This window comes from Muntiacus reevesi, chromosome 14 (genome assembly GCF_963930625.1).
Source record: "Muntiacus reevesi chromosome 14, mMunRee1.1, whole genome shotgun sequence".
Lineage (NCBI taxonomy): Eukaryota > Metazoa > Chordata > Mammalia > Artiodactyla > Cervidae > Muntiacus > Muntiacus reevesi.
In genome coordinates, this window is record NC_089262.1 from 12,325,863 (window position 1) to 12,338,187 (window position 12,325).

The 12,325-nt window shown below is 51.4% G+C and overlaps 1 protein-coding gene across 6 annotated transcripts in view; it reads left to right on the plus strand.

The window, feature by feature from the left end:
* The first annotated feature begins 9,418 nt into the window (after positions 1 to 9,418).
* TRIO (trio Rho guanine nucleotide exchange factor) overlaps positions 9,419 to 12,325 on the plus strand; it is a 349,762-nt gene continuing 346,855 nt past the window's right edge. For 3 of the 6 annotated variants that reach the window (XM_065905271.1, XM_065905278.1, XM_065905277.1), the window contains exon 1: positions 9,419 to 9,896. In XM_065905271.1, coding sequence (XP_065761343.1) covers positions 9,725 to 9,896 — 172 coding nt within the window. In that variant the 5' untranslated portion in view covers positions 9,419 to 9,724. Of the gene's footprint in view, positions 9,897 to 9,951; positions 10,530 to 10,830; positions 10,877 to 10,968; positions 11,086 to 12,325 lie in introns of those variants that run through there. The other 3 variants (XM_065905272.1, XM_065905276.1, XM_065905275.1) reach the window with 3 other exon arrangements.

Below are 12,325 nucleotides of genomic sequence, written 5' to 3' on the forward strand. Positions count from 1 at the left end.
ACCCTCCAGCTGGTCTCAGGAGAAGGGTTTCCTGTAGAGGGTGAACCAAGGGCACTGATGAGCAAGCTCATCAGGGCAGTAGTGCTGGCGGGCCTCCCTCCTGCCCACCCCCTGCATTCGCTTCCCCTGGTGCCCGGTTGCCCTGTCGTCTGGCCTCATTTCTCCACGTTTTCCAGTTCAAGTAGGAACCAGTTCAGTCTGGCTTGTCTCCAGGTGTTTTCTTCCCCCTCCCCCGCCCCCCATGAAGAGGTTTAGGGACGGAGGAGGGGCCGACGGGGGCTGGTTGCGATAGGCAGTGACAGCACCTGGGGTCTTCCTGGGGAGGCGGGTGGTTCCTGACGGTCAAGGTCAGGCAGGCAGCGTTCGTCTCTCTAGTCCACTCGCCCGGGATCACACAGTTCAGTTCAGTTCAGTTCAGTCGCTCAGTCGTGTGTGACTCTTTGCGACCCCATGGACTGCAGCACGCCAGGACTCCCTGTCCATCACACAGCTAGTCAGGGTCAGAGGCAGCACCGAAAAGTGGTTCTCACTGGGATTTCTTTTCCCTTGGTGATGCTACCTACCCAGAGTCTGACATTGTTTCCAGTCTTCCCATCTATTTCCCATGAGGTGATTGGACCAGATGCCATGATCTTAGTTTTCTGAATGTTGAGCTTTAAGCCAACTTTTTCACTCTTCTCTTTCACTTTCATCAAGAGGCTTTTTAGTTCCTCTTCACTTTCTGCCATAAGAGTGGTGTCGTCTGCATATCTGAAGTTATTGATATTTCTCCCGGCAATCTTGACTCCAGCTTGTGCTTCTTCCAGTCCAGCGTTTCTCATGATGTACTCTGCATATAAGTTAAATAAGCAGCGTGACAATATACAGCCTTGACGTACTCCTTTTCCTATTTGGAACCAGTCTGTTGTTCCATGTCCAGTTTTAACTATTGCCAACTACACTCAAATAAAAATTTAAAAAAATAAAAAGAGGCCCAAGGTGCTCTTTAAAAAGTGGCTTGGTTGTGTCTCTTCTCATCTCCAGATCCTCAAGAACAGGCAGCTGGGTGGGAGAAGGAGACCAAGGTGGGTGAGCAGGACCCCCGGACGAGTGAGGGAAGAAGTCCTCCCAGCTGTGGTTGCATAACACGTGGGCTCCATGCTCCGGGGGCAGCCGGGACCAGGTAGGTGGGTCACCCAGGACCACCAGAACTTTCCCTCCACAGATGGGTATCTTTGTGCTCCTGGTGAGCTCTGGTGGGCCCGGGTCCTGTTAGTTGGTGTTGGTGGTCCTCAAGCATCTTCCAGGGCCTTCTAACCCCTTGGGGGATGCCAGCTACTGGTTCCATTTTTTTTTTTAATACTTACTTTTAAAACTTAAATATTTTTAAAAATTTGTACTGGAGTATAGTTGCTTTATAATGTTGTGTTAGTTTCTGCTGCATAGCAAAGTCACTCAGCTCTATGCATACATATATCCCCTTCTTTTTGAATTTGCTTCCCATTCAGGTTACCACAGAGGACTGAGTGGGCTTCTCAGGTGGTGATATCTGCCAACGCAGGAGGCGTAAGAGAGGCGGATTCAATCCCTGGGTTGGGAAGATCCCCTAGAGAAGGTAACAGCAACCCACTCCAGTATTCTTGCCTAGAGAATCCCATGGACAGAGGAGCCTGGCAGGCTACAGTCCTTAGGGTTACAGAGTCGGACACAACTGAGGCGACTTAGACGCAACATTCACAACACAGCAACAGAGCACTGAATAGAGATCCTTGTGTTATACTAGACATTTCTCCAAAGAAGACTTAGCGATGGCCAACAGGCACATGAAAAGAAGCTCAACATCATTAATTAGCAAGTGTGTTAGTTGCTCAGTTGTGTCCGACTCTTTGCAACCACATGGACTGTAGCCCACTTGGCTTCTCTGTCCATGGGGTTTTCCAGGCAAGAATACTGGAGTGGGTTGCCATTTTCTTCTCCAGGGGAACTGTCCCAACCCAGGGATTGAACCCGGGTCTCCTGTGCAATGCAATAGGCAGAATCTTGGCCATCTGAGTCACCAGGGAAGCATTCATTACTAGAGAAATGCAAATCAAAACTACAATGAGGTATCACCTCACACCAGTCAGAATGGTCATCCTCAAAAAACCTACAAACAATAAAACTTTTTGGTTTCTAGAACTCTCTCCATGACCATCCTTTACGAAGCTTTTTACAAACTTCTGTTTTATTTTCTAATATTCTGGTGAGCCCACACAATCTGCAACTTTCAACATTAATCACTTAGAATCTTCTCAACAATAAACCACACCTGTGCTATTCTGACTGTAAAGCAGGGTCCTTACAAAGATGCTGTGAGGATTTACGTGATGAGGTCGCTCTGCTCCACCGACTGGGTCTCCTATTTTCCCCCACACCCAACCGCTACGGTCCCCTCTAGCTTCTTTATATAGCCAAACACAATGGACTGCCTAAAGCCCTTTGCCCGTGTGGCTTTCGGTGAGCAATCAATGACCCCAGAATATAAGAATCTTCACCCACTCTGTACAGGAATCAGAGCCTGAATTTTTTCAGAGTCTATACTTAGAGGCAGTAAGACCAGCTCTAGGCAAAAGCAAAGTAGATGGGTTTGTTTTTTTGTGGGTGTCTTTTTTATTAGGGCCTTCCATGGCCCTTTTCCTTCTTTTATCCCTCTCATTACTCCTGCCAACGCTGGGCTAATCCACTAATCCTCTCTATAAGGCATTAAGTGATAAAGGTTTCAGGTGTTAGCACTCCCAGGGGGTATTTATCTATTAGAGAAATCTTGGAAGACCAGAAGTTGGCCAGGAGCAGAATGAATGAATGTCCCACCTGGTAGAATTTCAAATTCTGCCTATTTGGGGCTGGAGGGCTCAATTTGGAATTCTTTGCATTACTGGGCAGAGTCAGCAAGTCGGCAAATAATATAAGCAATGAGCCGAAACAGTGATCAATTTGACAGGCAAGGCAGCAGATTTTAGATATTGTCACTTTTCCTATACACTCTTCTCATTAACATACCAGTAAAAATAAAAACCTGCAACTTCCAAATCTGCGTTCATTTCAAATCCAAATCTATCTTTGTCTTTTCTTTCTGTATTACTGGGTTTTCCTGCCATCAGATCTTCATTACCCCACATCCCAAATGCAAACAGGCATAAGCATGTATGCACACGTGTGCTTGTACACACACACACAAACACACAAAATGTATTTTTTTTTGCCCCCTGTCCACTTCAAATTCCATCCCTTGTTTCTTTCCCAGGCTAATTCCACTTAACTCCCTCTTCTATCCCGCCCTGACTGTCTTTGCTTAATTTGTATGTTCAGAGCTATCTCAGTGACTAAAAGAATATCAGCACGAGGGAGGTCAAAAGACTCTTACAAATCCACCCTCAAGGCCAGTCAGCCATTCCTGGGGTCTCAGGCCTGTGAACTTGGGTTCAGAGAACAACAAGTAGGGCTCTGGCTTAGTGGAGGTCATCCCCAAATAAAAGCCGAGAAATCCAAGAAATCCAAGGGTCCATTTGTAGTGATTTGTGAGCCAACTTAGAATGGTGTTGTTGTTTAGTCTCTCAGTTGTGTCTGACTCTTTTCTGACTCCATGGACTGTCAGCTCCTCTGTCCATGGGATTTCCCAGGCAAGAATCCTGGAGTGGGTTGCCATTTCCTTCACTAGAGGATCTTCCTGAGCCAGGAATCAAACACGCATCTCCTGAATTGCAGGTGGCTTCTTTTACCACTGAATTAGATGCCCTGGCCTCTGTGGGTCTGCTTTTCTTCCTTTACCTGCTCTTTAATCTGCCCCAGGACCAGCTGGGGACTCTCGGGACACTTCAAGTCATACCCCCCAGTGCTACCCACTGTATGGCATAAAAATCCCAGCCCATAGCCCTATGCCCTACTCACTTTCTACCCTTATCTCCTTAGCAGATTAATCACGTCTAAAACTCCAGGTATGTTTATCCTCTTTAGCTTAAATTTAGAGTTCCAACTCTGACCAGAAGTCAAGCCCCATGTCTCAAGTTATCACCTAGACATTTCCTTTGTTGCTGTTGTTCAGTTGCTAAGTCATGTCTGACTCTTTGCGACCCCATGAACTGCAACACACCAGGCTTCCCTGTCCTTCACTATCTCCTGGAGTTTGCTCAGATTCATGTCCATTGTGTCAACGATGCCATCCAACAATATCATCCTCAGTCACCCCCTTCTCCTCCTTCCCTCAATCTTTCCCAGCATCTGGGTCTTTTCCAATCAGTTGGCTTTTTTTTATCAGGTGGCCAAAATATTAGAGCTTCGGCTTCAACATCAGTCCTTCCAATGAATATTCAGAGTTGCTTTCTCAAGAGTTTTCTCCAGCATCACAATTTTCTTGTATGTTTCTGTGCAATGAGAAGCCTGGAGGTGGGCAGCTCACTTGGGCATCTGTACCACGTGCTTCTGTTCTCATGTTTACTTTCTCACAGACACACAATGGCCTCTTTAGCTCCAGCATTTTGTCTGTGTTCCAAGGAGGACAAAGGGCAAAGGGCCAAACGCATGCACTTGCTATGTCTGAACTCTTTCTTGTGAGCCCTACTCAGTTCTTTCCACTCATCAGCCAGCTCTCTGTCACATGGCTTTCAGAGCTGGGAAATGGAGTGTATTAACCAGGCATGGGTTCTGATAGAAGGACAGCAAGGATACTGACTACACAATTGTCCCCCTCAACTGGCTTTCTCTGTTTCTTTTGCCTCATGGTTTCATGACTGGTATAGATCTAGGCACACATGAGACTGGTTGACACTTCTGAACTGATTGCAAGGGATCTCCTCACCTGGTAGGCAAGACATTAAACACAAAGGCTGCAAATAATATAATGGAGTTTACAACCAAATGCCAGAACGACTGATGTTCCAGAATACAGAGGGGGGAGAGGTCACTTCGAGTTGATGCAGCAGCTTCAACTGGGATGAAATTCGAGCTGAATTTTGAAAGTGGGGTAGGATCAACAGCAGCTGTCATGAAACCCTGTTTAGATCCCCCTACACACGCTCAGATGGTAGAAGGGAAAAAAACCCCGTGTGCAGCCTCTTTCTCATATTGCAATCTGGGTGAGCCTTCCTGCACATCCCACACTCAGACACGAATCTCCTGTTGAGTTTTCTTGGAAATGACTCTACCTGAGATTGAAGCACTGATCAATATCTGGATCTCAACACTAGAGAGCTCTTTTCATCCAAACACACCCGTCATCCCACCCCTATCCCAACACCCTTAGCAGTCATTACCATGCAGTCCACAGTCCCTTTCAAGCCAACTCCCAACATCCAGAACTTGTTCCACCCAGAAACTTCCAGCAGTTGTTGTTGTTCAGTTACTCAGTTGTGTCCGATTCTTTGCGACCCCATGGATTGCAGCATACCAGGTTCCCTGTCCTCTACCATATTCTGGAGCTTGCTCAAACTCATGTCCATTGAGTCCGTGATGCCATCCAACTATCCTGTCCCCTGTCATCCCCTTCTCCTCTTGCCTTCAATCTTTCCCAGCATCAGGGTCTTTTCTAATGAGTGGGCTCTCTGCATCAGGTGACCAAAGTATTGGAGCTTCAGCTTTAGCATCAGTGCTTCCAATGAATATTCAGGACTGATTTCCTTTAGGACTGACTGGTTTGATCTTTCAGGAGTTAGCCTCTTCCAACTGACACTTTTCAAGGACCACCATCAGTCTTGCTCCCTGTCCCTCAGCAGTTTTGATGTTTTCAAATTCATGACCTTTCTTCACCATTTAGGCGGCAGAGGGGGGCATCTATGACTACCCACAGGCAGGGTGGTAAGGGAGGCATGCAGAGTGAAAGAAAGACATTAGCATTGGCTTTTGAATTTCAAGAGAAACTTCTGGAACCTGCGGCAGAGGGAAGAACGGAAGGGAATGGGATTTTCTAAATTAAAAACAGCATTTCCTGGGAACACAAAGGTTATGCCTAAATAAAAGATTTGGAAGGAAGTATGATGAGCCTGGAATGAAGTTTACTTCCTGCAGAGGAAATTACAATTCTGCAATTTGGGGGGAGAGGAAATGGATCACTTTAGACCCCCATGTGAGTCTCTGAAAGAGGAAGCTTGTGCCCAGGTAGGCTTTGGGGGTCTGGGAGCAGAGAGCATAGGGCCTCATTTTGTGGGGTTGGACTGAGCATCCCAGGGAACAGCTGAATGTCTTCTTGAGTGCTTGGGGAGTAACTCGGGAGAGGTGCTGACTGCCAGCAGACCACCAGAGGCCCCAGTGGTTGGTGAGCAGGATAGAACAGCAGAAAGCAGCAAAGTCATGGCAATACCTTCAGTCGGAGACACACATGAGCCTCAGTGCCAGAGCGAGCTCATGATGACCAAATTCAGTTCAGTCACTCAGTAATGTCCGACTTTCTGTGACCTCATGGACTGCAGCACGCCAGGCTTCCCTGTCCATCACCAACTCCTGGAGCTTACACAAACTCATGTCCATCAAGTCAGTGATGCCATCCAACCATCTTAGCCTCTGTCTTCCCCTTCTCCTGCCTTCAATTTTTCCCAGCATCAGGGTCTTTTCCAATGAGTCAGTTCTTCTCATCAGGTGGCTAAAGTATTGGAGTTTCAGCCTCAGCATCAGTCCTTTCAATGAATATTCAGGCCTGATTTCCTTCAGGATTGACTGGTTTGATCTCCTTGTTCTCAAGATTTCTCCAGCACCACAATTTAAAAGCATCAGTTCTTCGGCGCTCAGCTTTCTTTATAGTCCAACTCTCACATCCATTCATGAATACTGGAAAAACCATAGTTTTGACTAGATGGACCTTTGTTGGCAAAGTAATGTTTCTGCTTTTTAATATGCTGTCTAGGTTGAGGACCAAGGACCAGGTGCAATCTCTCTATCCCCACCTCATGTTGTGATATCACCAATGCCTCTGGGAGTTTGGCTTCAACCTTAAGGAGAAAGCAGGAAGGGGAATGTACTCAGTTGGCAAAGAAAGTTCCTGGAGATTATTTTCTCCGAACTAGGTTTAAGCCATGAGGAGAAATGGGAGCTAGAGACAGAAATTACCCAACTGAAAAATAAGAAATATTGTCAGCACACCTGAGCTGATAGCCTGTGAAATGTGGACCAACTGAATGTTTTTTGTTTGATATTCTACATACAATTAAATTTTTTTTAAAAAATAAGCTTCTATTTTGAATAGATTTAGATTATAAAATAACAAGACAAGCTGTGAAGATAGTACAGAGTTCCCTTATAGCTCACATCCAATTTTCCCATATTTCTCACAATTAATGAATCAGTACTGGTACATTACTATTAACTAAAGTTCATATGTTATTCATATTTTCTTAGTTTTTACCTAATGTGCTTTCTTGGTTCCAGGATCCTTAAGAATACTACATTACATTTAGTTAACATGTTTCCTTGGGCTCTTCTTGGCTGTGATAGTTTTCAGATTTTCCTTACTTTTGTTGACCTTAGCAGTTTGGGGAAGTATTGGTCAGGTCATTTGTAGAATGGCCCTTAACTGGGATTTGTCTGTTATTTTTATCATGATTAGACTGTGTTTATGAGAGGAAGACAATAGGGCTAAAATGGCATTTTCATTACATCATATCAAGGGTATATACCATCCACATGATTTATCACTGCTGGTAATCTTGTGAAGTGATGTTTGTCAGTTTTCTTCATTATAAAGTTACTCTTCTGGAAGCTGAAAGTGCAGACCACAGTTAAGGACTATTCCATCTCATTGAGGGCAGAGTACCTAAGTATTAATTTTGAATTCTTCTGCGAGGGACATTTGTCTCTTCTAATTATTTACTCATTTAAGCATTGCATTATATTGGTATGCACTCATGGATATTTATTTTATACTTAGGGTAGAACATTGCTTTATTTTGCTGTTCAAATTGTTACAGCTTTGATCACTGGGAGCTCTTTCAATGGGCTTCTGTGTCTCTTTGAGAGACCCTCAGCATTGTTCTGGATGTTGATTAATTAAAATTTTTTCTTAGCACTTCCTTATCGCCTGGCACAAGATGCTCTAGGTTCTTTTGTATGTTTCCTGTTCTAGTCCCAGAGTCAGCCAATTCCCCCGAGGAACCCAGGTTCCTTTTTCTGAAGAACGGTGTTAATAAAAGATCTGAGTGCCTGATGTGCGACTTGCTACAGGAGTGTTATGCCTAAGTTCACTCAGTTGACAGAGCAAGGAAATGTACATACGTGTAAGAGCCTGTGTTTATATACACACATATCTGCAAATCTTTTCTTACCCACCTGCATCTATATTAAGCTAAACAGGAGTTCATACTGACGTCTTCAACTCTAATCCCGTACCACACGGATTATTTTAGCCTTCCTCACAGTGAAAAACCTGGTATTCATCATTCGCTATTCATTTTCTTAATTGCTCGTTTCCAGTGTTCATGTATATTGGTTTCATCAGTATTCCACCAGGTTTTTTTTTTGTTTGTTTTTTTGCTTTTTTTAAAATCAATCTTAACTATCTCTTCTTGTTCCTGGCACACTGGATACCAATACCTTTTGCTCCCTTCACTTGTAGCCACGTACGTAGGTGTTTGTACTCGAAAATTTTGTAAAATGCGGGTGTGACACGGATCTTCCTTAAAGCTGGATGTCACCTACCACTCACTTCCTTTGGTCTTCTCCGCCACCATCACCTTCCCCCTTCTCTACATTCTGGTAGAGCAGGGGCGGAGTAACTGTGAGTCCCGAAGCTCCTGTGGCAGACAAGGAGACAGACGGCCCCCAGGAGTTCAGAGGCCTGCTCCATTATTCCCTCTGGGGCTGGCGTACAACACACGACCCGTTTTCACGATCTCTTCCCACTGAACAAGGATTGTGGAGCCCCGTCTACGCGCACAACGGGCCCTGAGCCGGAGTCAGCCCGCCCCGCGGCGAGATCAGTCATCAACAGCTCCAGCGATCGGAGGGCGGTGCGGCGCTGCTGGTGTGAGAGTCCAACGGGCGGGGCCATGCCGGGCCTGGAAAGGTGCGCGCCCTCGCTGCCTCAGAGCGTTCCCTCCTTTTCGCCGCTGCCCGCGAGAGGCAACAACGCCGAAACGCTCCCGTCGCCGCCCGCCGGCCCTCCTGCGTGGCCCCGCCCCTCCCGTCAGGCCCCGCCCACCACACGCCCCGCCCACCCGCCGAGCCCACGCTCCGGCCCCAGACGATATTCACCGGAAATTCCCGAAGCCCCTCTTTTTCCCCCCCCCCCCTTCCTCTCCTTTCCCTGCTCTCCCTTTTCCTTTCACCCGGGTTCCCTCCGCCGTGATTTCCCCCCTCCCCCCTCCTTCCTTTCCCCATCTGAAATCAAGATGGAGGCTCGCGGCGGCCGCCGGCGCCCGTGATCGCGGAGCTCCCGCCGGCCCCCCCGGGCCCCCCCCACCCCCTGCCGCCCTCGCGACTGCGTGTCCGGCGCCGCGGCGCGCGTGGCTGCCCGCGCTCCGGCCGGCGCCGCCGAGGCCGTGGCTCCGCGCTCCCGCCCCGCGGCCGGCTCGCGGCTCCCGGGCGGAGTCCTCGTCTATGTGGGCGCGCTCCTCGGGCCGAGCCACCGCCGCCGCCCGCCGCCGCCGCCCCGGGGCTCTGCGTCCACGCGCCCGGCGCGGGCAGCAGAGCGCTCGGCGCCGCCAGGCCCGGCGCGGAGCGGGCGGCGCGCGGCGCTAGGGGCGCGGGGCCCGAGCCGGGCGCGGCCGCGGGCGCCGCCGCAGCCATGAGCGGCAGCAGTAGCAGCGGCGGCGGCGGTGCTGCCGCCGCCCCCGCCGCGTCCTCCGGCCCCGCCGCTGCGGCCAGCGCGGCGAGCTCGGGCTGCGGGGGCGGCGCCGGCGAGGGGGCCGAGGAGGCGGCCAAGGACCTGGCCGACATCGCGGCCTTCTTCCGATCCGGTGAGTGCACCCGCGCCGCTGCCCGCGCGCTTCGCCACCGGCCCCCAACGCGGAGGCGCGGTCCGCGGGCCCCGGCGCGCCCGGTGCTTGCTCGCCCGCCCGCCCGTCGGGCCCGGAGCGCGCCAGCCCAGGCCGCTGCCCTGCACCCCAACACCCGCGGGTCCGGCTGCCCGCGCCGCCCCGAGCGCCGCGGATCGGCCGGGGCGCCGCCGGCTCGCCCTTCCCTTCGCCCCCGCCACTGGTTTCCCGGGTGAAATCTCCCTGTCGCCCGCCCCGGCGGCTACCGCTCCACCGGTTGGGGCGCCGGCTCTTTGTCTCCTTCGCGGGAGGGCCGAGGAGGCTGCGGCGGCAGGGACGGCGAGGGCGGAGGCCCCCCTGCCCCCCGGAGGCCGAGCGGACTGGGGCGGCGGGGCCAGGCCACGGGAAAGCAGTCTCTCATCGGGGCTCGTCTCCGTGGCCGATTTGTCCGTAGTCCCTTCTCGGCTCCATAAGCAGCCAGGTTTCTTCTCTCGCCTCTCACCTCCCCGGCCTCGATCTACACTTCTGTGAAACGGGGCTGCCGGGGCACTCGCCTCCCGGGGAGGGGAGGAGGGCGGTGATGGCTGAAATGGAGCGTGGCCGGCCGGGCGATGGGTGAGCCATTGTCTCCGGGGGTGGCCCGGGAGGGACACCCTGGGGACGTGTTGGCCCCAAGAGTGGAGGCGCGGGGCCGGCACGCGCTGGGCCTTGCCCGGGAGGCAGTGTCGGGGTAGCCGGGTGTCTCTCGGACTAAGGAGAGGGTGGTGGTCAAGGGAGAGGCGAGCTTTGCGACCCGCCCGCGGGGAGCCGGCGCGGGAGGCGTGACAGGGCGTCCTGGGGACCCCGGCGGCGGCGCCTCGTCCCGCCCGCGCCCCTGCGTCCCCGCGCCCAGTCCGGTTTGTTTGCGCGTCCGGGCGGCCTCGCGGCCCCGCAAGAGCGGTGCCCAGCGGACCAGGAGCGGGGTAGGGAGGATGCAGACTCGGCGCTGGAGAGCCGAGGAGGGCGGGGCGGGCCGGGGCCGGGGGCGGGCAGGAGGGCGCGGGGCGCGCGCGGGGTGCTGGTGGCGGCTCCCGGGAGGACGTCGGGGGAGCGGCCTGCGACGGGACGCGCACCGGAGCCCGGAGGCTCAGGTTTCTTTGTGGCCCCTTTCAAAATCCAGTCTCCAGATCCGGTGAGATCAGTTGGGTAATCCGGGTCGCAGGGAGCAATTTGCAGCGGGTGCGCGATGGTCGGAGGCAGAAGTTAGCCTTGCCGGGTAGACCCCTGGTTTAGTAGTACGATCTTCCCTCGTTTTCTTGATCCTTGCCAGGCGGGGTTCGTTTTGAGTCGTTTTAACAGATTGGTTGTGGCTGGGAGTGACACTCGCTGACTCTGTGCTGTCAGCTTGGGGTTAATACACTGCCCAGTGCTTTCTCTCCCTGTGAGGTCCCCGAAGAAAGCAAAGGTTTAGGAAAACACGAACTCCTTCAAATGATAGCCTTTTTTGTGTGCAACTCGCCCGATAGAGCAGCCCCATCTTACCACTTAATAGCAGACCTGGGACGTCTTCCCTTCATGCCCTGAAGCTAAGTCTAGCCTGTCTTCGTTCTCTCTCTCCACCACCTGTCACAGAATAATAGATTCTGTGCAGAATCCAGCGCCTTTCTCTTAGAAAGGCGTGTGTGCCCTGGAGAGGGAGTTTTTGGTGCTTATGAGGCCAGACTTCCTTACATCTTTATTATGCACAGTAGAGAAATCACTTCTTCTGCTCAGAAGAGCCTCAGAAGACATCAAGTTGGACTGGATGCTCCCAGAGTACTTGCTCTCAGTTACTGTGGCTCCCCCCAGGGTTTACCCTTCGGTGCCCAGGGGTCTTGTCCTGTGTTTGCGCCTGTTCATGTTCGCTTTGGGGTAGAACCACTCCGTGCTGCTCACGAGTTTGTTCTTTTCTTCCTCACTCCAAAATTGATTGGGCATACTGCCGCTTTCCTTGTTTGACTTGGTATCAGGAACCAGAGCAGATTATAAGTAGGCGGCCATTGTGTGGTCCCATCCCAGGGGTAGCCTAGAACATCTTTTGAATGTGCTTTTCCCTTCTTAGGGCAACCCTGAATTCCTGACCTAGATCTTGGCTCCAGCATCTGGGGCAGCGATAGCTAGCAGAGGGAGGATAGAGGAGAGGGACCATTCAGTTGGATTGATGGGTGGGGGTGGGAAGGGGCAAACGGTTAGACAGATGAAGTAGGGGGACCCTGGGTGGGGACCTCACCTGGTGGAATGGCAGAAGTGGGAGTTTGGAGGGGGATGGCCCTACTGGGCAGTTTTGATTGAATATGGATGGTTGAACAGAGAGGTAAAATCGGACATTCTTTCCTAAAATGTAGAAACCCAGAAAATAGGTTCTTAACTGACTGGGGTGGACAGATCAGAGT